Source organism: Eriocheir sinensis, unplaced genomic scaffold (assembly GCF_024679095.1).
Source record: "Eriocheir sinensis breed Jianghai 21 unplaced genomic scaffold, ASM2467909v1 Scaffold244, whole genome shotgun sequence".
Taxonomy (NCBI): Eukaryota; Metazoa; Arthropoda; class Malacostraca; order Decapoda; family Varunidae; genus Eriocheir; species Eriocheir sinensis.
In genome coordinates, this window is record NW_026111548.1 from 290,001 (window position 1) to 316,000 (window position 26,000).

The 26,000-nt window shown below is 47.5% G+C and overlaps 1 protein-coding gene and 1 long non-coding RNA gene across 2 annotated transcripts; one reads left to right on the forward strand and one right to left on the reverse strand.

The window, feature by feature from the left end:
• Positions 1 to 14,552: 14,552 nt before the first annotated feature.
• Positions 14,553 to 17,031, forward strand: LOC126991132 (putative nuclease HARBI1). Its single transcript, XM_050849882.1, has 4 exons — positions 14,553 to 15,490; positions 15,788 to 15,962; positions 16,314 to 16,429; positions 16,898 to 17,031. Exons 1-4 carry the CDS (start codon positions 14,628 to 14,630, stop codon positions 16,908 to 16,910), a joined length of 1,167 nt encoding a protein of 388 aa, XP_050705839.1. The 5' UTR covers positions 14,553 to 14,627; the 3' UTR covers positions 16,911 to 17,031.
• Positions 17,032 to 17,054: 23 nt separating this feature from the next.
• LOC126991133 (uncharacterized) lies at positions 17,055 to 20,222 on the reverse strand. Its single transcript, XR_007745179.1, has 6 exons — positions 19,946 to 20,222; positions 19,160 to 19,465; positions 18,643 to 18,766; positions 17,986 to 18,405; positions 17,531 to 17,599; positions 17,055 to 17,257 (listed from the first exon to the last, which is right to left on the reverse strand). It is a non-coding gene; the product is annotated as an uncharacterized LOC126991133 (long non-coding RNA).
• Between the last annotated feature and the right edge of the window lie 5,778 nt (positions 20,223 to 26,000).

Here is a 26,000-nt window from a genome sequence, read left to right on the forward strand (position 1 = left end):
TTCACCCCGGCCGGGAGCTGGATAGGGCGGACCAGGTGACGCTGCACCGCCTCCGGCTTGGCTACCGCACGCTCCAGGAGATGAGGAACGACTTCGCGGCCGGCAGTGTGAGCACTGCGAGGCCGTCGCTCATCGCCCCCTGGTCCACTACCTGCTGTACTGCCCCGCCACGGCCCAGCTCAGACAGCAGCCCACCGAGAACCCGCAGGACGAGGAGGCGAGAGCCGCCCTTGTGCTCCGGCGGGCCCAGACGACACTACCGCGACTCCTGGAGGTGGTGCAGACCGCCCCTCCTCCACGCTGACCGCACACCGCTATACTCCCCCCTGTAGGGAGTAGGGTGTGTGATGTGACCCGACCAGCCACCAGGGTGGCCCTGACACTCCCCTCAGCGGCGGGCCGTTGCCCGCTCATCAACATATATGTACACATTTACAATATGTAAGATGTAAAATAAAGAAAGAAAAAAAAGAACGAGAAAGAAAGAAAGGGGAGCAGGAAGGAGAGGGAGGAGGTGGAGGAGGAGGAGGAGGAGGAGCAGGAAAGAGGAGGAGGAGGAGCCTAAAGGTAGATAGAGAAGTAGTGGCAATATTTTACTTCTCGAGTGGCTTCGTGGCGGCCTGGTAGCTGGAGGAGGAAGAGGAGGAGGAGGAGGAGGAGGAGGGGAGGTGTGTGGGGGGGGGGCGTGTGGGGAAGGAGGGGAGGGAGCGCCGGGGAGGGAAATACGCTCTCGGTCGCTTGAAGTCTCTCCCTCTCTCCTTTTTCATACTTGTGTAGACTCTCTCCTTTACTGCCGTATTTAAGGATACACCGGCGATTTTTTTTTATTTATTTATTTTTTTTTTTTTACAGCTAAAGAGTCAGTTCAAGGGCATAAAGAAAAATATATAAAAAAAAGCTCGCTACTCACTGCTATTGGATAGAGGTCAAAGGAGTGTCCAAAAAAAGAGGTCAATTTCGGGAGGAGAGGTGTCCTGATACCCTCCTCTTGAAAGAGTTCAAGTCGTAGGCAGGATGTATGTATATAAGTAGATTGTTTTGCTAAGGCGGAACACTATAGAGAGAGGGGGAGAAGGGTTAGGGGAAGGGAAAGGCTTGGTTTAGTCTGCCTTGAAATTGTGAAGAGAGCGGTCCGTTTTCTATTTTTTGGGAGGGAAGGAAAGATGCGGGATGAAGGGGGGATTTAAAAAGTTAGCATGTATGTCTATAGGTTGGTAGGTAGAGGTGTGTGTGTGTGTGTGTGTGTGTGTGTGTGTGTGTGTGTGTGTGTGTGTGTGTGTGTGTGTGTGCGCGCGCATGGGCTTTTGGGAGTAGCATCAAGTGAGTGTTTGTGTATGTAGGAATGTTTGAGTGTGTATGTATTTTGGTGTGTTTGTATGACGATGTTTATTGTTGGAAAGTTTCGTTTAGTCGGCGCAACATCTGTGGTCATATGCAGGAGAGAGACAGAAGGGGAAGGAATTATAGGAGATGGGAACAGATGCCAGGACACGGGACACAACCCCCGATTAGTACAGCTGGGTGTACAGGCTTAAAGGTGTGTGTGTGTGTGTGTGTGTGTGTGTGTGTGTGTGTGTGTGTGTGTGCGTGTGTGTGTGTGTGCGTGTGTGTGTTTGCTTCTTAGTTAGTTAAATAGTCTGTTAGTAAGTGTGTGTGTGTGTGTGTGTGTGTGTGTGTGTGTGTGTGTGTGTGTGTGTGTGTGTGTGTGTGTGTTTATCTGTATGTGTCTGCTTGCCTGCCTGCCTGTCTGTCTGTATAAGTCTTGTAAGTATTGTAAGTCTGCATCCCAAACAGACAATTAAGCCAGGGTCTGCATCCCACCCCGGCAATTAAGCCAGAGTCAGCATCCCACCCCGGCAATTAAGCCAGGGTCAGCATCCCACCCAGCCAATTAAGCCAGGGTCAGCATCCCACCCAGGCAATTAAGCCAGGGTCAGCATCCCACCCAGGCAATTAAGCCAGGGTCAGCATCCCACCCAGGCAATTAAGCCAGGGTCAGCATCCCACCCAGGCAATTAAGCCAGGGTCAGCATCCCACCCCGGCAATTAAGCCAGAGTCAGCATCCCACCCCGGCAATTAAGCCAGGGTCAGCATCCCACCCAGGCAATTAAGCCAGGGTCAGCATCCCACCCAGGCAATTAAGCCAGGGTCAGCATCCCACCCAAGCAATTAAGCCAGGGTCAGCATCCCACCCAGGCAATTAAGCCAGGGTCAGCATCCCACCCAGGCAGTTAAGCCAGGGTCAGCATCCCACCCAAGCAATTAAGCCAGGGTCAGCATCCCACCCAAGCAATTAAGCCAGGGTCTGCATCCCACCCAGGGAATTAAACCAGGGTCAGCATCCCACCCAGGCAATAAAGCCAAGGTCAGCATCCCACCCAGGCAGTTAAGCCAAGGTCAGCATCCCACCCAGGGAGTTAAGCCAGGGTCATCATCCCACCCAGGCAGTTAAGCCAAGGTCAGCATCCTACCCAGGCAGTTAAGCCAGGGTCAGCATCCCACCCAGGCAGTTAAGCCGAGGTCAGCATCCCACCCAGGCAGTTAAGCCAGGGTCAGCATCCCACCAAGGCAATTAAACCAGGGTCACCATCCCACCCAGGCAGTTAACCCAAGGTCAGCATCTCACCCAGGCAGTTAAGCAAAGGTCAGCATCCCACCCAGGCAGTTAAGGCAAGGTCAGCATCCCACCCAGGAAGTTAAGCCAGGGTCATCATCCCACCCAGGCAGTTAAGCCAGGGTCAGCATCCCACCCAGGCAGTTAAGCCAAGGTCAGCATCACACCCAGGAAGTTAAGCCAGGGTCATCATCCCACCCAGGCAGTTAAGCCAAGGTCAGCATCCCACCCAGGCAGCTAAACCAGGGTCAGCATCCCACCCAGGCAGTTAAGCCAAGATCAGCATCCCACCCAGGCAGTTAAGCCAAGGTCAGCATCCCACCCAGGCAGTTAAGCCAGGGTCAGCATCCCACCCAGGCAGTTAAGCCAAGGTCAGCATCCCACCCAGGCAATTAAGCCAAGGTCAGCATCCCACCCAAGCAGTTAAGCCAAGGTCAGCATCCCACCCAGGCAATTAAGCCAAGGTCAGCATCCCACCCAAGCAGTTAAGCCAAGTTCAGCATCCCACCCAGGCAATTAAGCCAAGGTCAGCATCCCACCCAGGCAGTTAAGCCAAGGTCAGCATCCCACCCAGGCAGTTAAACCAGGGTCACCATCCCCCCCAGGCAGTTAACACAAGGTCAGCATCCCACCCAGGCAGTTAAGCCAAGGTCAGCATCCCACCAAGGCAATTAAACCAGGGTCACCATCCCACCCAGGCAGTTAAGCCAAGGTCAGCATCCCACCCAGGCAGTTAAGCCAAGGTCAGCATCCCACCCAGGCAGTTAAGCCAGGGTCATCATCCCACCCAGGCAGTTAAGCCAGGGTCAGCATCCCACCCAGGCAGTTAAGCCAGGGTCAGCATCCCACCCAGGCAGTTAAGCCAGGGTCAGCATCCCACCCAGGCAATTAAGCCAGGGTCATCATCCCACCCAGGCAGTTAAGCCAGGGTCAGCATCCCACCCAGGCAATTAAGCCAGGGTCAGCATCCCACCCAGGCAGTTAAGCCAGGGTCAGCATCCCACCCAGGCAATTAAGCCAGGGTCAGCATCCCACCCAGGCAATTAAGCCAGGGTCAGCATCCCACCCAGGCAGTTAAGCCAGGGTCAGCATCCCACCCAGGCAATTAAGCCAGGGTCAGCATCCCACCCAGGCAGTTAAGCCAGGGTCAGCATCCCACCCAGGCAGTTAAGCCAAGGTCAGCATCCCACCCAGGCAGTTAAGCCAGGGTCAGCATCCCACCCAGGCAGTTAAGCCAGGGGCAGCATCCCACCCAGGCAGTTAAGCCACGGTCAGCATCCCACCCAGGCAGTTAAGCCATGGTCAGCATCCCACCCAGGCAGTTAAGCCATGGTCATCATCCCACCCAGGCAGTTAAGCCAGGGTCAGCATCCCACCCAGGCAGTTAAGCCAAGGTCAGCATCCCACCCAGGCAGTTAAGCCAAGGTCAGCATCCCACCCAGGCAGTTAAGCCAGGGTCAGCATCCCACCCAGGCAGTTAAGCCAAGGTCAGCATCCCACCCAGGCAGTTAAGCCAAGGTCAGCATCCCACCCAGACAGTTAAGATAAGGTCAGCATCCCACCCAGGCAGTTAAGCCATGGTCAGCATCCCACCCAGGCAGTTAAGCCAGGGTCAGCATCCCACCCAGGCAGTTAAGCCAAGGTCAGCATCACACCCAGGCAGTTAAGCCAAGGTCAGCATCCCACCCAGGCAGTTAAGCCAGGGTCAGCATTCCACCCAGGCAGTTAAGCCAGGGTCAGCATCCCACCCAGGCAGTTCAGCCAGGGTCAGCATCCCACCCAGGCAGTTAAGCCAAGATCAGCATCCCACCCAGGCAGTTAAGCCAAGGTCAGCATCCCACCCAGGCAGTTAAGCCAGGGTCAGCATCCCACCCAGGCAGTTAAGCCAGGGTCAGCATCCCACCCAGGCAATTAAGCCAGGGTCATCATCCCACCCAGGCAGTTAAGCCAAGGTCAGCATCCCACCCAGGCAGTTAAGCCAAGGTCATCCCACCCAGGCAGTTAAGCCAGGGTCAGCATCCCACCCAGGCAGTTAAGCCAAGGTCAGCATCCCACCCAGGCAGTTAAGCCAAGGTCAGCATCCCACCCAGGCAGTTAAGCCAGGGTCAGCATCCCACCCAGGCAGTTAAGCCAAGGTCAGCATCCCACCCAGGCAGTTAAGCCAGGGTCAGCATCCCACCCAGGCAGTTAAGCCAGGGTCAGCATCCCACCCAGGCAGTTAAGCCAGGGTCAGCATCCCACCCAGGCAGTTAAGCCAAGGTCAGCATCCCACCCAGGCAGTTAAGCCAAGGTCAGCATCCCACCCAGGCAGTTAAGCCAAGGTCAGCATCCCACCCAGGCAGTTAAGCCAAGGTCAGCATCCCACCCAGGCAGTTAAGCCAAGGTCAGCATCCCACCCGGGCAGTTAAGCCAAGGTCTGCATCCCACCCAGGCAGTTAAGCTAAGGTCAGCATCCCACCCAGGCAGTTAAGCCAAGGTCAGCATCCCACCCAGGCAGCTAAGCCAAGGTCAGCATCCCACCCAGACAATGAAGCCAGGGTGTAGCTACATGGAATCCGGGCCACTAAGCCAGGGTCTTCATCCCTTCCCATTACTTTTATTTTTGATACCCTTCCGTTGTTGTGGTCTTCCCCCTTCTCCCAAACACACACACACACACACACACACACACACACACACAGACATTCACACACTCACACAGTCCTATTGTTTGTGCAGTTGGCAACGTTTTTTTCTGCATTTTACAAGATTTTCTTCAAGCGCCGGACGACTGTTGTTAGTAGAATCCTTGCTCCTTTTTCAACGTTAAACTTAAATCCTTATTTAAATTAAAGTTAAACTGAACTGAAACTTAACCAAGTTGTAAAACCTTGCACACATTTTTTTTGGTCATATCTTTTTTGTTTGTTTTTTTGCAGTTTTTTTAATTTATTTTTTATTTTTTTACTTGTTTTACTTTTCTTTTTTCAAGGCCATAGCGCTGCCGGGCAGGGCGGGTGAGGTGCTTAGTGCATCGTTTTGGCACTCTTCGCTTCTGGCGCCAACTGCTCCTCCCCTTCCCTCGCTCGCTTCACCCTCGGTAGAATAGGCCTAACAAACTGCTCAAGCCGCCAGCCGGTCTCTTTATACATCCTTTCCTCCTGTTGCTTGATCCTCTCGGCATCCCGCCTCACCGTCTCTTGGGCCGCAAGAAACTGCGCCCTGACCTCCGCCATGTTCTCCCCCGGCCTCTCTCCCAGCCAGCTGGCTCGCAGTTCAAGATACTGCTCCCACTTCTCCTCTTCACGTCTCCGTTTGGCTTCCTTTCTGTCCTCCGCTCTCTCCCTCGCCCGCCTCTTTTTCTCCTCCTCCTCTTGCTCTCGCAGCAGGCGGTCCCGGTGTTCAACAAACCTCTTCAACTCCTCCTGCTGACGGATCCGTTCCTGTTCCCGCCTCTCCCTCTCCTGCTCGTACAGCATCTCTCTGTACTCCCTCTCCTGCTCCATCCTCTCCTCCTCCTCCTCCAGCCAGCGACGCTCCTCCTCCTCCTCCCTCTCCTTGCGGCGGCGATGTCTCCAGTACTTCCGATCGGCTCGCTGCTTTTCCCGCTCAAATTCTGTCTCCGCACTCCCCTTGGGGCGCTTCTTGGGCTCCTTCTTTTGCTTCTTTTTCTCTCTCGGCGGGGCCTCGCTCTGACCCCCTTCCTTCTCGAAACACTTGGTGCATCCGGGCTTCCCGCAGCTCCCTTTCTTCGACGATTTCTTCTCTTTCCGAGGGGCCTCCTGGCCGCCCTCGGCCCGCTGAGCTTTCCTCCTGAAGCACTTGGAGCACCCAGGCTTCCCGCAACCCCCTTTCTTCCGCGGCAGGCCCCTCTCCTCCCGCTCCTTCAGCACCCTGAAGGCAGACTGTAGCGCCTGGAACTGCTTGGTGGCAGCCTTAATATTGTCCGGGTTTTTGTCGGGGTGAAGCCGCAGGGCCGCCTTGTGGTAGGCCTTCTTCACCTCGGCGAAGGGCGCGTCCTCGGCCACGCCAAGGAAGCGGTAGATGCTGCGTTGGGGGCAGGCCATCGGGGCTCTCGTGCTATCATAAGGGCGCCGATTCAACACGTCACCTCGGTTTGGCATTGGCGGATTTAGGTAGCCTGGAGTTGACATTGCACCCCCCCGAGTCTAGAGCTGGTGGCACCCAAGACCTTGGTGGCACCTGCTGTTGAGCTCTGACGACTTCACGCGCCTCATTCCCCCTGTTTCCTGACACTGTCGCTTGATATTAAGAAAACTGCGGCCGCCATCGTCTCCCGCAGAAACTTCCGCATCATATTGCCGCGAATCTGCAACAGTAATGTGAACATAAGGATGCACATAATTATCTTCTCGCGCATGTTATTGAGATCCATGAAAGGACATGTTTCCTTCCCTCTAAAGCGGCGTCCACACAGTGCGTGACTTGTTATAATTCCCCTGCCATTCCTCTGCTTCCCTTTCCTTCCCCTGCCACCCCCCACCCCCCCACTTCCGCCCCCTGTCATTCCTTTGCTTCCCTTCCCCTGCCGTCCACACCTTACCCCTTCCTACCCCTTGCCATTCCTCTGTGGCCCTTCCCCTCGCCACCTCGTCTCTGCCTTCCTTCCCCTTGCCATTCCTTTGCCTCCCTTCTTTCTTTCCCCTGCCACGCCCTCCCTGGATTCCTTCCTTCCCCTTTCCATTCCTCTGTTTTCCTTCCCCTGCCGCACCCTTCCCTGTCATCCTTCCGCCCCCCTGCCATTCCTCTGCTTCCCTTCCCCTGCCATTCCTCTGCTTCCATTCTTGAACCCTACCTCACCCACCCTGTCTTACTTCCTCCCCCTGCCATTCCTCTGCTTTGCTTTCCTGCCGCCTCCCTGCCTTCCTTCCTCCCCTTGACGTTATTAGAACTTAATTTATCTGATTAAATTTGAAAACGTCTAATGTCTGGGCAAAGAAGGGAGAGAGGGAGAGGGCGAGGGGGAGGGTGTGAGAGGGAGGAGTCCAGAGGAATGCACGAAGACCTAACTTAACTCTGCCTTACCTGACCTGACCTAACTTAACCTAATCTATCTTAGCGACAGGGCAAGGGCGAGAGAGAGGGAGAGGGTGAGAGGGACGACTTACCTAACCTAACTTTACCAAGCCTTACCTAACCTAACTTAACCTAATTTATCTTAGCGAGAGGGCAAGAGGGAGAGAGAGGGAGAGGGCGAGGGAGAGGGGGGGAGGCGAGGGAGAGGGGAGACGAGGGGAGGGAGGCAATGGGTGTGACAGGAGGCTAGAGAAATGCACAAAGACCTAACCTAACCTAATCTATCTTAACGAGAGGGCAAGGGCGAGAGAGAGAGGGTAAGGTTGTAAGAGGGACGCCTTCGCTTAACCTTACCTAACCTAGCTTATCCTAGCCTTACTTAACTACATCTAACCTTACCTAACTTTCCTAACCTAACCTAACCTAGCTTATCCTAGCCTTACTTAAACACATCTAACCTTACCTAGCTTTCCTAACCTTACCTAACCTAGCTTATCCTAGCCTTACTTAACCACATCTAACCTTACCTAGCTTTCCTAACCTTACCTAACCTCACCTAGCACCGAGCCTTCCCTAACCTAACCTAACATTGCCGAGCCTTACCTAAGTTAACCTATCTTAACCTAGCTTTACCTTACCTAACCTACCTTAACCTAACATAATCTAATATATTCCAGCGAGAGAGAGAGAGAGACGGTAAGCAGAACAGGTTCAGGGGAGGCGGTGACTGAATGGATAGCGAGACGGCCCCGTGTTCAGGAGGACGCGAGTTCAATCCCCGACCGGTAAAAAACTACCCACATGCTATCCAGAAGACCACCCATCAACCTGGATTCTAGATTCTAGGATTAAAGATGAGTTCCGGGAGGGCAGCATGAGCCAATGCAAGATGGCGCCACTATAAACACTCGCCGGCGCCAGAACAGGCTGGGCCGACCATCAGGACCCACCGGGAAGAAGCCTTGGACCGACCATCAGGATCCACCGGGAAAAAGCCCACCGGCGCAATAGGCCAAGACGTAAAAAAAAAGGTTTAAAATAGTCAGTGACGTGAGGCTGCCGGAGACCGTCTTGCTCCACCTGCACGGTGTCTCTGCCTGCCTGCCTGGCTGCCAGCCCCCCGCTGCCCCCCCCCCCCCCGCCACCCACCCACCTCCCACCCTCTCTACCCCCTCCACTACCCATCCACCCATTTACACCCACCCACAACTCTGACTCTCCACCTTCCCTTCCATTCCCTTCCCTTCCTTAACTCTGATTAATCCTTCTTTTTTTCTATTCTACGTCCTCCTCCTCCTCCTCCTCCTCCTCCTCCTCCTCCTCCAATTTCCTTTTTCTCCTCCTTATCAGACTCCTCCTCCACATTTTCTTCATTTCCTTCTCTTTCTTCTCCTGCACCTTCTTCTCCTTCTCCCTCTCTTCCTTCTCTCCTGCTTCTCTTCTCCCAAACCTTTTGTTTAACCTTCCTTTCTTCTTCCTTCTCTTCTTTTCTTCTTCTGCTTCTTCTTTTTCTTCTTCTTCCTTTTCTTCTTCTTTTTCTTTTTCTAATTCTTCTTTTTTTTTTTTCTTCTTCTTCTTCTATATCGTTTTCAGTTCCCGATGCCAATCCTTTCTCTTCCCCCACTCACCCAACAGCCACTAACCCCGCCACCACCCATCTACCACCCCATCTACCACCCACTTACCGACCCAAACTACCCTCCCACTCTCCTTCTCTTCTTCCTGATGCCGTTTCTTCTCCTCCTCCCTTCCCTTGGCTCTTATTCCTCCCTCCCCTTCCTCTCCCTTACCTACCCACCAACAACCCCACCCACAACCCCCACTACCTACCCTCTCGCCCGCCCACTCGTCTCCGTGATGCCATTTCTCCGCCTTCCTTTCTCTTAGCTCTGATTACTCCTTCCCTTTCCTCGCTCCCGCCCACCCACCCACCTCCTCACCCACCCGCCCACCAGACTCCGTGATGCTCTTTCTTCACTTTTTCCCTTCCCTTCTTTTCCCTACTGTAATTCCTCCTCCTCCTCCTCCTCCTCCTCCTCCTTTATCCACTTGTCCTCTTCATACTATCCCATTTTCTTTACTTCATTTCCTTCAGTCTTTATATTTTTACTTTCATCACATCTTGTTCTCTCCACTTACCTCTCCTTTTCTTAAACTCACATTCCCTTTCCTTTCAGTCATTTTCCTCCTCATTAATTTCCTTTTCTACATTTTCTACCCACCTGATAATTCTACTTTTATCATATTTTTTTCTCTCATTTTTTATATTCCCTTCCCTTTCCTTCCCTAAGTTCTAATTCCTCCTCCTTCCCTTCCTCACCCATCTCTCCTCTTTTCCAGCATAACCCTTCCTATCCTCAGCAATATCCCCTACATTTCCTACCCTCTTTGGCATTCATTCTCCCCCCTTCGCTAATCTGTAATTCCTCCTTCCCTTCACCCAAGCCCTCTTCCCTACATGTCCTATCTCTCCCTCATCCATCTCCTTTTCTACATTTCCTAACCTCTCCGTAATGTCACTCTAAGCCAATTTACTTTAACAGGTCATTCATTCTTAACCTCCGTTCCTTATGTAACCTCTAACTCATTCCTTCCCCTTCCCATCCCCATAATCCTCATCCATTTTCTTTTCTATAATTCCTAATCTCTCCATAATATTACTCTCATCCCATTTTTTTAACAGGTCATTCATCCTTAACCTTCCTTCCTAATGTAAACTCTAACTCATTCTTCCCCTTCCCATCCCCGTCATCCTCATCCATTTCCTTTCTATATTTACTACACTTCTTGATAATTTTACTATCATCACATTTTTTCAACAGGAGGTCATTCATTCTTAACCTCCTTCCCTTATGTAACCTCTAACTCATTCTTTTCCCTTCCCATCCCCTTTATCCTCATCCATTTCCTTCTTTACATTTACTCACCTCTTGATAATTTTAGTCTCAGCACATTTCTTTTAACAGGAAAAAGAGGGAGAGAGAGCAGGAAGGTTGAGGATGTGAGGGGGACGATTCTATACCTAACCTAACACCTATCCTAACCTAACCTACCTTAACCTAATCTAGCAAGCAGGCGAGCGGGCCAACCTAACCTTACCTAACACCTTACCTAACTTAACTCCTTTCCTTATATAACCTCTGACTCGTTCTTCCCCTTCTCATCCTTCTCTCCTCTACCCACACATCCACCCTCATCCTCATCCTTTCCCTCTTCTCCATTCACTCCCCTCTGCTCTACGGTTTTGGTCCCGGGTTTTTATTTTTCCTCACAGGCAAGCTATTTAGTCTCCCCAGCTTCTCTTTACTAAGTCTCTGATTCCTCCTTCCCCTTCCCCTCCTCGGCCCACTTCTCCCTTCTCGGTGTATCCGTTTTCAGTGTATTCCTCTTCTATATTTACTTTCCTCTGTTCTATTTATCTATCTACCTTTTATCAGCATTTTTTTTCAATCTCAAACTCACTCACTCTCAGATTCTTTCAGCTCTCACAACTATTTCCAAAGGCTACAAAGGAGATTAGTCGGGTTCTCATGAGTGTTTCTTCACGTTCATGGTCCAGAAGCCTTGGCAAACTCTCACTAGGCTCATAAAACTACCCATGGAAATACTACTAACGTGACCTCTACCAAAGTGTTATCTAATGTGTGAATCGTGAAATGTTTGAGACTATTGGCTTTTTTTCAATCTCATGGTACAGTAGCCTTGTCAAACTATCACCAGGCTCATAATACTACCCATGGAAATACTACTAACACAACCTCCACGAAAGCCTTGCCAAATGTGAGTGTGTAAGCCCCGAAATGTTTGAGAAGACAGGCATTTTTCCCCCATACATGGTGCAGAAGCCTTGTTAAACTCTCTACAACTACTAACACAGCTCCCACGAAAGCCTTACCATGTGTGTGAGGATATGTCAGCCCCGAAATACTTGAGTCACTCCTTTGCCTTATCTCCGTTTAGCTTCAGCACTACACAGCAGGCACCCGCATCTGGCAACTCCTCCCTTGGGTCCTCTACTGCCCTCATCGCTCACGTCCCTTTCCTTTCCTTTTTTTTTCTACCCTCTTCTACCTCTCCTCCTTACTGCCTCTTTGCTTACCCTCCGTTCTGCCTCCAATGATCAGTCCCAGCTCTTGTTCCTTCACCTCCAGTTCACCTTCCTTCCCTCGCTGCACTTTCCTCTTTTTCCGGCCTCCTCTGTCTCTCCGTCCTACCGCCTCCCACACTTTATTCCGCCACCTCTCTGCTCACCCTCCGTCCTGTCTTCAATGGTCAGTCCCAGCTCTTGTTCCTTCACCTCCAGCTCGCCTTCCTTTCCTCGAACCGCCAATCCTTTCGTCTGAACTCTTCTGATCTCTTTACATCCAACCCTCGCCTCAGTTTCCTCTCCTCCTTCCCTCCTCTGTGCTTTCACCGGTGTCTCAGAATAGAAGAACATCGCCTAACAGAAGTGTGGCCGTGTGACATATGATAATAGACGCCTACTGAAGGGTACAAAGCTTTAGAAGGAGATTCGTAATTCATGGAGGAGGCGGTGGTTGTTAGCGTCATCTGTCATTTTTTCTACACGTCGCTTACAATTCTTCTTTATTTCTTACCCCATAACACTTTAGGAGACGAGGAAAGGCAGTGACGAGGGTGGAGGCTTCCTGGCAAACAACTAACCAAATCAACGACCTCCACTGTATCCTTTAATATATGGTGTTTACGGTTTACCTTCATTTCTTGCCCCATAACGCTTTAGGTGACAACGAAAGAGCAAAGGCGAGAGTGAAGGCTTCCTGGCAAACGACTAACCAATCAAAGTGTTTCATCTCGCGGGCACAGCGGCTCCGTCTATCTCCCATGACGAATGACCCGCCTGCCGATCGGTCACCCGGGTCGCTGCCCTGCACTAACACGACCATTTCCAGCAGCAGCGGCAGCGGCGGCCTAAAGGAGAGCGACAGGTGTTTGGTTGGTATTTTCAGACGCTTCCACCTCACGCTCCTCTCACGTCAACTGTTTACAAGGACCCAAAAGGAGATTAACAGGATCTGCATGAGAGTATTTTTACGTTCATGGCACAGTGGAAGAATTGGACTACCACCAGGGTCATAAACGTACCTCTAGATATGTCCCAAACACCTCCGAAAGTCTTGTCAAATGTGTGTGTGCTTTGGGATCGAAAAGCTTAAGAATTTGACCCTCAGACGCTTCCACCCCTAACAGCAACTGTTTACAAAGGCCCACAAGGAGATTAGTCCAGGTTTTCATGAGTGTTCTTTAACGTTCATGGTAAAGAAGAAGGATCAAACTACTACCGAGGTCATAAACGTACTTCTAGGAACGCCCCAAACTCCTACGAAAGCCTTGTCAAATGGGTGCGTGCTTGGGGGCCGAAATATTTAAGAGTAAGGCCCAGTGACCCGAGTTTCTGCGCAGCGCTCCGGTACTTTCAGTTGCTGGGTGATGCAGGGCGGTCCTTTTTTATTGGTGTTCCGTGAGGGGCCGCTACCCCGTCTCTCCTCTCCTCTCCCTGCTGGCTTTGTCATTTACTCTCTCTCTCTCTCTCTCTCTCTCTCTCTCTCTCTCTCTCTCTCTCTCTCTCTCTCTCTCTCTCTCTCTCTCTCTCTCTCTCTCTCTCTCTCTCTCTCTCTCCATTTATCGTAGGAGAGAAAGCACAGGAAAAGATAGGCAAAATGTATTACAGGGTTGGTGATTTTTTTTAAATTTAAAAAAAATATATAAAAAATCTGATTTTTTTATTTAAATCATTTTTTTATTTAAATCAGATTTTTTATTTATTTTTTTATTAAACACAAAAAAAAAAATATATCCAAAAATATATATATATATATATATATATATATATATATATATATATATATATATATATATATATATATATATATATATATATATATATATATATATATATATATATATATATATATATATATATATATATATATATATATATATATATATATATATATATATATATATATATATATATATATATATATATATATATATATATATATATATATATATATATATATATATATATATATCTATATATATATATATATATATATATATATATATATATATTCAGTACATTAGTTTAAAACACATTTTGGAGTGTTTTTACAGCATGTTGCATCATCTCTCACTTGGTCACAACGTGTTTGAACCTGTCAAGCAGCCCAGTAGTCACTGACCAGGATTGCATCATCTCTCTCAGGTTCTGTCCTGTTCCTCTTACATCATGTTAGGACATAGCCGGACTTGTGCCACTGTGTAGTAGTTTGACTGTTTGGGTGTTACAGGCCAGCCACTCATTCCTGAGCTAACAGCAAGACCGTAGAGATGTCACTGACCACAAGGATTAATGTGTCTGGCAGGAAGAGTGATCCAGTGTGGGAACATTTTAACAGAATTCCTTCAGAGTCTGGGAAAGCAAGGAGAGCTATATGCAAACAGTGTAAACTGGAGTTACAAGGAATAGTAGCAAGACTGAAAAGAACCAAATTTATTGTCATAAGAATTTAAATCCTTATTTTTTTAAGATTTTGATTTCGATTTCAAAGAATTTTTATGAACTACTTTCAAAGAAGTGTATCATCACTTTTCAAAGACTGCTTTTATAGTATAAATTCAATTTTCTTTTGTTTTAAATACAGGCCGTAATAATTTTCTTTTTTAAATTCATTACTTCAGGAAATAAATACAGTTCATTACAAGTAAACCTCTTTGATATCCTTTTTTTAATAGCATGTGGATTTTTTTGTTATACTGTTTTGTAAAAGGAATTGCTTTAATATTCTACTCCTCAGAAATAAGTACAGTTCATTATAAGTAAAACCCTTTGATTTCATTTTTTAATGGAATGTGGAAATTTTTGTTGTATTGTAAAAGGAAGCTTTTAGTGTTCTGGGGTGGGTTTCATCAAAGTTCCCAAGTCCTTGGAAGTGTGCTCAAGGAGTCCCAAGCGTGTGAGAAACCTTGGGCATGTTTCACGAAAGCTCCCAAGCCTTGGAACTCTGCCTATCTCGCTCGCCGCCTTGGGAGGCCGTGCGGGGTCTCCCAAGCGCTCCCAAGGAAGGTTCCAAGGGTCAGACTGTAAACATGGCAGCCCGTGAACAACAACGCCAGCACCGACCAAGGAATTTTCGCCCGAGAAGGGACATCTTTAACGAGTACGATGACACCGAGTTCAAGAAGAGGTACAGGGTGGATCGTGCTGGCCTGTTGTTCATCACTGACCTGGTGCAACGCGTGATTGGCAACAGGACTGAGAGGAGCCGTGCGGTCACAGCGGAGCTGAAAGTGGCGTTGACTCTGCGATACCTCGCCACCGGGAAAATGCAGCAGTGCAACGCTGATGACTTTGGAGTTTCCCGGGCCACAGTCAGCAGAATCATCACCCAGACCGTGGATGCTCTCGTGACACAAGAGAATATGAGGCGGTTCATGGGCTTCCCTTTAAACCGGGGGGAGCAGCAGAGAATGAAGGCGGAGTTTGCCGAAATTGCTGGTTTTCCCGGTGTGGTGGGTGCTGTTGATGGCACCCACGTAAGAATAGTGGCCCCACATGAGCACGAAGAAGTGTACGTCAACCGCAAGAACTACCACAGCATCAATGTGCAAGTGTTATTTGATGCACAGTACAAGCTGCGGGACATGGTGGCGAGGTGGCCAGGGTCTACTCACGACTCACGGATTCTAAGAGAGAGTGGTCTCTGGGATATCTTTGAGCAAAATCTAGCTGGTCCTGGGTGTTACATTCTCGGGGACAGTGGCTATCCCTCAAAGCGATGGCTGCTTACACCATACCCACGGCCACAAGAAGGGCACCAAGCAGCTTACAACAGGTATGTAAATCTGAAAATCAAGTTTTAGGCCACAGTACCAGTAACTACAATAAAGCACATTATGAAACAGGAACACATATGTGCGCTATTGGAATTGTTTTTCTTTTCACTAGTTTTATATTATATATATTTTTGTGACTTAAGTAAACTTTTCATTTCATGTAGAATCAAGCAGCATTGACCATTCATGTAACATAGGTTGTAAATGATACTGCACACATTCATTTAAACGTTTTTATACTGAAACAATAATACATTACTGACAGTTTAACTGATGCCCCCTTTTTATCATTCCAGTGCACACAAAAGAACAAGGAGCGTGGTCGAGAGAGGCATCGGTCAGCTCAAACGCCGATTTCACGTCCTGCACGGAGAAATCAGGCTCGAACCCAGAAAAGCTTGCAGAGTCATTATGGCGTGTGGCATACTTCACAACATTTGCAAGCTACGTAACATCGAGCTTGACGAAGAGGTAAGCAGAATAATAATAATAAATTGTATTTGTGCTAGACTATGAAAGGGTGATAATAGATACTAACCCACCCACATACCTTGAGATATTTTCTACATTCACTATTTTTGTGGATGTATAATTGTTATATATCTAGAGCTATATCTCACCACCAACTATATTTCTCTGTATGAGTTATACTGTCATCTTTGTAGATACTTTGTCTCTCAGTCCATCACATAAAATATTGTAAAGTATTAATTAAGCATTATATATTATGACATCCTTCTTTAAAATAATATTAATTGTATGAGAACTCTTTCAATGGTAGTAGTACTATTAACCCTTTAACAGACTCCATATCTGCCGCAGGATGACATTGGTGATGAGCCTGCTGGTGATGAGGGGTTCCAGCCAGAGGATGGCAGACCTGCTGCTGTCCATGAAGGGGCTCTCTTCAGAGAACACATTGCTCGCCAACATTTTAGGTGAGGAAATGTTTGAACCACTAATATATATTTTGTTGTATTATTTGGTCCATAGGTGGCAGGTATAATACTCATCCCCTTTCAATACTGGTCACATTTATTCACAATCTTTCCCAGTTTATTAACTTTTTTGTAATTTGCAAGCAGCAACTCTGGGCAATATTTAGACGCAACCCCCGTCATTTCTTTACCTGCCACTACCACACTAACCCTTTCTATACCTTCCCACAAGTCAGTTACATCCTTAGTCACACTCACATTCAGAAGCTTTGAAAAGAATTTCAGTCATCTCCAACTCGTCCAGCCTCCATCTTTAAACGATATCTAGCCCCATACATTTATCATCCTTATCATTTATTTCTTCATGTTTCTCTGCTGAATGCCACATTTCAGTCTGTTCATGGATGATTGAGATGGAGTGTAGTACTTGGTTAACCTTTTCTCAATGCAAGTTTTAATTCCTCGCAGGGTTGCGGCATAAGCTGTTGCAATGGCCCCCCTTCCACAGCTCTACAACTACAACTTGTAAAGCACTTTTGGACAAAGTCGGTTCTGCATGGGATCTTCATGCAAGGATGTAGAATAAATTACATGTTTCAGAACTATTTTGTTTATTTTCCCTTCAGTTTCTTGGTCAAGGCGGTTTTATACAGTGCCTCTGCGTCACAGGCCCTCTTTTGGGCCATCACATGTGCAACATTTGCTCTTAAAAGTGCAAGTTCTAGTTGTTTCTTTTCATTGTTATAACGCTGATCATTGAAAGTTGATGTGACCATCACGATGCTGCACTCTGCATCGGGGGCAGGACAGCTTTCTTCTCGTTGGTTGCTGGAAAAAAAATACACTGTCAACACAAGCGAAGATAATAGGCTGATAATCATTCTTTAACACAAATAGGAACTGTAAGAAAGGTCGGTAAAGGTTGACAAGAAGTACATTTATGGATGTTTCCTGTTTCTCTCATTAACCTTGTATAGGCCGAATGGCCTCTTGCAGACCCCTTACATTCTTATAATAACCTGTTCCATGATGACATGTGAGTACCACAACCTCACAAATAGAAGGTTTACAATATTTACAGAACATGTTCACAATACTAACCATAACTGCCCTGGATGGTGCTGCCCAGACACAGCTCCCGCAGAGGCACTGTCCACGGCTTGTTGGTCACTGAAAGAAACATAAAAGTGGTTACTATAAGTGATAGGTTGGATACAGGCAAACTATGACAAACTTTCAATATTATTTGTTAACATAATTGTTTGCATTAAAAATCACTAGTGGACTAATTAACTTCTGTACATTAAACTTCCTTTAACAAACTTGAGTCTGCAAACCAAAATATTTCATTAATAAGCTTGTATTTTATTTTATTTTTCTGTAGGTCCTGCCCATTGCATAGTAGGCTTTCACGAGGGGTAATTTTGATGACTTTTGAACAAAGTCGCTGAAGTTTGTGCTCTCGGAAGATCTTTGAATAATTTGCCATCCCTCAGCGATGATCGAACCACTTGGCAATGTCTAAAACATTTACAGAACATGTTCACAATACTAACCATAACTGCCCTGGATGGTGCTGCCCAGACACAGCTCCTGCAGAGGCACTGCTCGCAGCTTGATGTTCCCTGAAACACATACAAAAGAGGTTAGTACAAGTGATCGGTAAGATAATTGTTTCTAAAATTGGCTTTTTAAGTTTGCATTGAAAATCACGAGTGGACTAATTAACTTCTGTACATTAAACTTCCTTTAACGAACTTAAGTCTGCGAACCAAAATATTTCATTAATAAACTTGTATTTTTATTTTATTTTTTTGTAGTTGCTGCCTATAGCATAGTAGGCTTTCTCGAAGGGTAGTTTTGAAGACTCTTGCACAAAGTCGCTGAAGTTAGTGTTCATGGAAGATCTGTTGATAATATTCCATCCCACAGCGATGGTTGAACCACTTGGCAACCGCCTTCCCAATTTGGTAGGGCTGGGGTGAGGATCATAAAGGAAGGGCAGTGAATATAAGATTATTGTAATGCAGCTTAAAATTATCCATGGTTATTACAAGCTCTTTTGAGTATTTTGAGAAGTCATCACAAAAGAGTAACATGTGCTAGTTTAACTTTTTTTTTTTCAACCATTTGTCTGCACAGCAATGCAGTGTGGTGAGCGGAACATGTTGCTCAAACGAAGTAACGGTTCATTCAGGTAACGTTATACTCACTCAACTGTCGGCCTGTTTGCATCCAAGTCATCGGAAACGCCTGAAATGCTTTGGTTCTCAACCCCCAAAATGTTTTCCCCGGCCAGGGCCACCTCTGAAATCTCCTTAGGAGGAGGTCCGCCACCTGAAAGATTAAACAATTGCGTGAGTAACTTAATTTTCAGTCACCAAACCAAAATAAATGTAGCTTTGACATCAAGATTTGAGTCATTGCAAAACAAACTATATAGTTTGTTTTGCAATGACTCAAATCTTGGTTGGTTTGAAGTTTGACAAAGATTAAATGGGAATTATAAAATGGCATAACAAAATATCTTGCTATACAAGGAAGGCCCACTGGTGGAGAGTAAATTTAAAGAAATTACGAAGATTATATATGATAAGCGGGTAAAATAATTATATCTGATATTAAGAAGCAAAATAGAAATCTCATAGTTTACATATGGGACTCGAAGATCTGGAGGGAAGATCTCAATATAAGGATCCACTTGATCTTAGGAATTAATACATTTCTTACCTGTTCCACGTACAGCCTTCCTGTATTGGTGGATCTCCTCCCTCCCTTGCGCTTTGAGGGTCCACCATTTTTTTTCGACTTCAGTGACATCCCTCATCACTTCAGGAAATGCCGCATTGATCTGGGTGGTGATGTTCTCCCAGACCTCCGCCCGTTGTCGAGCTGTGACGTGTTGATTAAATTTTTTCCCTTCAACAATCCTCCGGTTAGCTGTTACCAGCTCCAGGAGGAGAAGGGAAGCCTCCTTTCTCCAGTTTCCCTTCCTTTTGTATTGTACGCGGGAAGATTTCATCATGTTGCAAGCCCCTGGAAATGCAGAAAAAGCAAAAGAGTTGACAGTGCCAGGAGGGAGTAACATTTTCAGTAGTCAACCTTTTCCAGTACTGAAGCTTTCTCCAAAAATCCTCATACGGTAATATAATCTACTAACTCTCTCTCTCTCTCTCTCTCTCTCTCTCTCTCTCTCTCTCTCTCTCTCTCTCTCTCTCTCATACCTGGGGCATCAGACAGCATGTGCTTGATCTTAATCCCCTCTCTCTCACTTAAGACACACCTTGCTTCCCCATGTGGCCCACCAATATGTATTACTATTAACTCTCTCATACCTGGGGCATCAGACAGCATGTGCTTGATCTTAATACCCTCTCTCTCTCACTTAAGGCACACCTTGCTTCCCCATCACCATTCACTTCCTTAGGTATTTTAACCTCCCTTTCCTCCTTGCTATGTTCACTCTCGCTCCCTTCCTTGTAGACATAACACTCCTGGATCAAGTCTCAAGCCTACCTGTTTCACTGGCGTGGTTAGTAGGTGACTGCGAAGGCACAGATGAGACGTCTGAGCCTCTCCAGGGTGATGATGAAAGTGTTGAGGCCCGTATGTAGGTGTGGTCTGGCGAGGCGCCGCCCTGCTAAATGTTTGTTTACACCGTGGTGCCGTTGAAGATGCAGACGGAACAAAAATACGTGCACATATTCCTTACAATGAAGATATTATCGCTGTATTTCAACTAAATATCAATTGTTTATATTTATAATTCCATAATTATACATAACAAGTGTAATTTAAGTTAATTGAAGACATATTAGACGTCAAAGCGACGCGGAAGATTGGCAACGCTGGTTTCTCCCAAGACCGCTCCCAATCCTACTTGGAAGTGGCTTGAGCGCGGTGATGAAACACGCCCAAGAAATTCTCCCAACTGTGCGTGACGTCACCACGCTTGGGAGAGCACTATGATGAAACCCACCCCTGTTCCTCAGGAATATATAAGCAGGTGTAAGTATGTGTTTGTTTTAATATTTTTCCTTTACATACCATGTTGGTTTGGACATAAGTAAATATTGAATTAAATCAATGATTTAAAAAAAAAAAAATTTGATTTAAATCTTGATTTAAATCACTGATTTAAATCATCATGATTTAAATCGGCCAACCCTGATGTATTACGATTCTCTCTCTCTCTCTCTCTCTCTCTCTCTCTCTCTCTCTCTCTCTCTCTCTCTCACACACACACACACACACACACAGGCAAGGGAACAAACAGGGGAGGGGTTGAGGTGAAGGGAAGGCGCAGGAAGTGGTGCGGGCGTGCCCCTGGCGTGGCGGGGCCGGAATGTAAACACACAGGCCTCGGCGGACAGGTGCATGGGGAGGGCCTCGCCGCGCCGCCTCTGCCCGGCCCTGGCTGTACGTGTTCTTTTTCCCCTTTGTATGCCTTTGTTTGTTTAGTGTTTCCAAGTTAAATGTTTCCCACTCGTGTAAAACAGTTCGCCTATGTTGTAGTGGGATGTTTTTCTCCTCTTTCCGTCATCGCCAGAGCTGTCTTCCTTCAGTCTGGCGGCGGTGTGTTTCAAGCAGGTCGCAACAGCCTCGTAACACGGCGGGGATTGTGTATGCAGCGCGTGCGTTCCCTGCTCGTGTGTCCTCTGCCTGCACCGGCAGCCCTGACCTTGGCGGCCGGAGCAGTAACTGAGTCACTTCGGAAGGAACACGCCGGAGAATGTTCATTAGTCAGATACGAGCAAACAAATGCTGTTGTTCAGTTTATTTTCTCCCTCTCATGCACATCGGCGCGCCATAGAGGGCAGCATTGTCACTTGACAACGGGCCGCGCCATTACAGCTGAGAGGACCACTTGATGCTGCTCAACGGAAGGCCAGCCCGCCGAGCCCCCGCCGGGATGCGGGCGGGGCGGGGCGGGAGGGCAGCGCCGCAGTACAGCGGCTGGCGGCCCCGACCCCCCACGGGCCCACGGGACGGCCGTGGCCCGGCCTTTTATGTTGGTGCCGGTTTTACCGAGTGACTGAGCTCCCGTGGAAAACAAGTTGGCTTTTACGCCGCACCAAAGAAATTACCGGCACAAAAAGGGCGAGCCCGAGTCACGCCAGGGAGGCCCGCACAAAGCCCCGGCCAGCCCCGGCCAGGCGCCGCCACAATGGAAGGGCAGACTAACTTTCCTGCCGTCTGCAGGAAGGAGAAAGACAAAGAGCCGCGGAGGAGTTGCTCGTTATCCCCGTCGCCAGATTGCGCTCCCGGCCACTGGTGAATTACAGCAGCCTTCAAGATACATTTCCATTTATTGTAACTGTCAGCTGCGAGGGGAAAAAGACAGAACGAGACGGGATGAAAGAAAAGGAGAAAATGGGATAGGGAGGAAACACGGGCTGAGCGAGGCTTTGATCAGCAGGGACAAAGGGAGAGAGGACGGAGTCACCTCGTCCTGCCTCGCCGTCTGCCGGGACGCGAAACACTACCTCACCTGCTGCTGCGCCTCGCCTTTGTTTGTGCCGAGACTTTGTCCGACTCTTTGTGCCGCCCTCAAACTTTGTCTTGTGTCTCACGCTTCTTACGTCCCGGCCGTCATCGAATTAACTTGAGGCTTCACCTCTATTCAGGAGCAGTAAGTAGCGGCCTTTTTTTTTTTTATTATTATTATCTTTTTTTTCACGCCTTTGAACTGTCTCCTTTTCTGTAAAAAAAAAAAAAAAATACTGGCGGGACGCGACTTACACAGAAAAACAATATCCTGACCCTCAACATTTAAGTCTGTATTTTTAAACGTATCGGTCCTGCAGTTCGTCTGTTTGAAAAGCCTCTCGTGGAAGTCGCTGGGGTTCTCATGAGCTCCTATGAAAGCCTTGTCAAATGTGTGTTTCTTAGGTTAATGGTATATAAGAAGGATCATACTACAACCAGGGTGATTAAACTATCCCTGAGAATGGCCAAAACTCCCATGAAAGCCTTGTCAAATGCGTGTTTCTTAAGTTATTGGTACATACGAAGTGTCATACTACAACCAGGGTGATTAAACTATCCCTGGAAATGTCCAAAACTCCTATGAAAGCGTTGTCAAATGTGTGTTTCTTAGGTTCATGGTACAGAAGAAGGGTCATACTACCACCAGGGTCATTAAACTATCCCTGGAAATGCCCAAACTCCTACGAAACCCTTGCCATAATGTGTGTCCTTGGGCCCCGGAATGTTTAAGAAAGTGGCCCTTGGAAAACGCATGTAAATTCCGTGCATTACTTGGCTTTGTACCGCTTAAGGTGACAAACGTTCAGTAGGAATGATAAAACAAATGCAAGTGACAAGCTGTAAGGAGAGCAATGGCGGGTTGTTCTTCACCGTTTGTCACAAATGTTAAGTAGGAATAAAAAAAAGTTAGTGACAAGCCATAAGGAGAGGATTGGCGGGTGTTATTTTTTACCGTGTGTGTGTCTGTGTGTTGGGCGGGTGTCGCCAAGGCCATGAACAGACCCCAGTTCCATCCATAACAGCTCGGAAGGGAGGGGTTCACCAGGGTCCCAGACAGGCTGCTGTGTCCTGGTAATGGGTGTGTTAGTCTTTCCCGTAGCAGCTGAGTTTGGGTTATGTCGCCAAGGTCATGAACAGACCCCATTCCACCCACCACAGCTAGTAAGGGTCGAGGGGGTTCAGCAGGGTCCCAGAGAGGCTGCTGTGTCCTGGCAATGGGTGTTATTCTTTCCCGTAGCAGCTGTGTGTTGGGTGCATGGTTGGGTAAGATCGCTAGAGCCAAGAACAGCGCCCCAACCAGCAGCGACAGCAGAGGGAGGGTCGAGGGGGTTCACCAGGGTCCCTGGAGGCTGCTGTGACTTGGATTGGCGGGTCGCGGTAATGAGCGAGCAAACAAACCTCGTCTTGACAAGCGCAGCGGAGGCGGAGCACTACCACCACCACAGGTTTATAAATGGATGAAGGGCTTTAATAAGGGAGATATTCATAAGGTTTTGTTGGTAAGAGAACCGGGTAGGACACGAAGTAATGGGTTTAAACTGGATAAATTCAGATTCAACAAGGACATAGGCAAAAATTGGTTTACTAACAGGGTTGTGGATGAGTGGAATAGGCTTAGCAGTCATGTGGTGAGTGCCAATACAATTGTCACATTCAAAAATAGATTAGATAAATTCATGGACAGCGATATTAGGTGGGGTTAGATAAACGGAAGCTTAGGGTTAAAGGAGCTGCCTTGTATAGGCCTACCGGCCTCTTGCAGACTCCAACGTTCTTATGTTCTTATGTTCTAGCCACCCACCCCCTCTCCTCTCCTCCCACCTTTCCGTGCGTCACCGCCAGGGAAGTCATCAGTATTTTTACCACAGGACGAGTTACTAGATTTTTCTCATGCGCGTGCAATCGTGTCCGACATCAAAGCTTACAGCGCCACAAGGAAGGCAGCGAGCGGATGAGTGGTCAGGCATATTCTCAAGCATTTCGGGGCTTACACACACACTTACATTTCTTAAAAGTTTGGTATAGGTTATGTTAATATTTCCAAGGGTTGTTTTATGAGCCTAGTGGTAGTGTGACAAGACCTCTGCACCATGAACGTGAAAGCACACTCATTAGAACCCGACTCGTCTCCTTTGTGGCCTTTGGAAATAGTTGTTGTGAGAGCCTTAGATCCATATCCTCAAACATTTCCAGGCTTACACACTCACCCACATTTGTTAAGGCTTTGGTATAGGTTAAGTTTGTATTTCAGAGGGTTGTTTTATGAGCCTAGTGATAGTTTGACAAGGCCTCTGCACCATGAACGTGAAAACACACTCTTGAGAACCCGATTCATCTCCTTTGTGGCCTTTGAAATAAATTGTTGTGAGTGTCGAAAGCCCCTGAGAACACGGACCTCAACTAATCAAGGAACTTTATTCTGAGTCGGCGCAGAGCAATGTTTGAGAAGCTGTGTAACATCCATCTCTTTGTACACACACTCTTTGCATCACCTCTCCTTCTCTCCCTCCCCACTGACGTTACCTGGTCTCTTGTTTTAGTCCCTTCACTCCCAGCTGTCCTCATTTCCTTCCTCTGTTGTCCATGGATACTTTTTTTCCTGCTTGTCGAGGGAGCCGCCAAAATGTGTGTTAGCTATGCCCCTCCCACCTCATTACCACGTCTCTCATTATTTTGTAGTCCTTCCTTTTGTGTTAGTCTAATGTTTGAGTATACAGGTTCATATCCATTTGACATATACTTTTTTTCACAAGTTGACTGACAAAAAGGGCATCACCATAACATGTAGAAACTATGCCCCTCCCACCTCATTACCACGTCTCTCATTATTTTGTAGTCCTTCCTTTTGTGTTAGTCTAATGCTTGGGTATACAGGTTCATATCCATTTGACATATACTTTCCTCCACAAGTTGACTGGCTAAAGGGTACCACCAAAATATGTATAAAATATGTATAAAGCCACTTCCCCTTCATTATCACGTGTCATTTGTGGTCCTTCCTTTTGTGTTAGTCTAATGTTCGGGTATACAGGTCCATATCCATTTGACATTCACCTCCGTAAGTTGACTGCCTATAGGGCAGGGTTTCTCTACCCTTTTTCGGCAGTGGCCCCCTCCAAGGTAATTTGAGTTCTCGTGGCCCCCCCTAAGTTACTACATCTTGGGAAGTGGATAAAGTAATGATCGTTGTTAGGATCAGCCTTCCTGAGTCCTAACGCGTCCAATACTGGTACCACTACGTACACGAACATGCTCTGACAGTCTGACTAAATTCTTTAGCGCTGCCTTATGTTAACGTGTAAGCAGGAAAAAGATATACTGTGTAAAAAAAAAGCAGATAAAAGCTGTCTTCTCTTTTTTCAGGAAAATTGAAGGACAAACGGACCAAAATGGTAAAGAATGTCCTTAAAAGGACAAACATAGCAACCCTAAATCCAGTGTTGCCAGCTCATGGGAAGTGAGCGTTGCCAGGATTACGCAAAAAGACGCTGAAGTCGCTAAATGAAGCAGTAGAACAGCTGATAAGAAAACACCATATAACAAATGTGAAAATATTAAGCTCATATGAGCAACGCAAACTTAGGAAGTTCTGTGGCCCCCTGTGGCCCCCCATTTTCCTAATTTTGTTCTATGGCCCCTGAAAATTTCTCATGGCCCCCAGAGGACCACATGGCCCACGTTGAGAAACCCTGCTACAGGGTGCCAACACAGTGTCTATTAATCATGCATTCTTCACCTAATTGCCACGTCTTTCATTGGTAGTCCTTCCTATTGTGTTATTCTACTCTTTGGCGATACAAGTTCACATCCATTTGACGTTTTTCTCTGTGCGCTGACTGGCTGAAGGGTAAACACAACCATTCCCAGCCTTCAATTTTAAGTCTATTTCTATTCCTCCCTTCCGTGCTCAGTTTGTATTTGCCAGTGTACGTTCAAAGCTTCATATCCACCTGACATACTCTCCTCCGTTCGTTGACTGTCTAAAGGCACATTCCTGTCCTTCAACGCAACTCCTCCGCGGGTCGTTCTATCCACCACGCTGCCCTTCCCTTCCCTCCCTACTTCCCCTTTACTCCCTTTT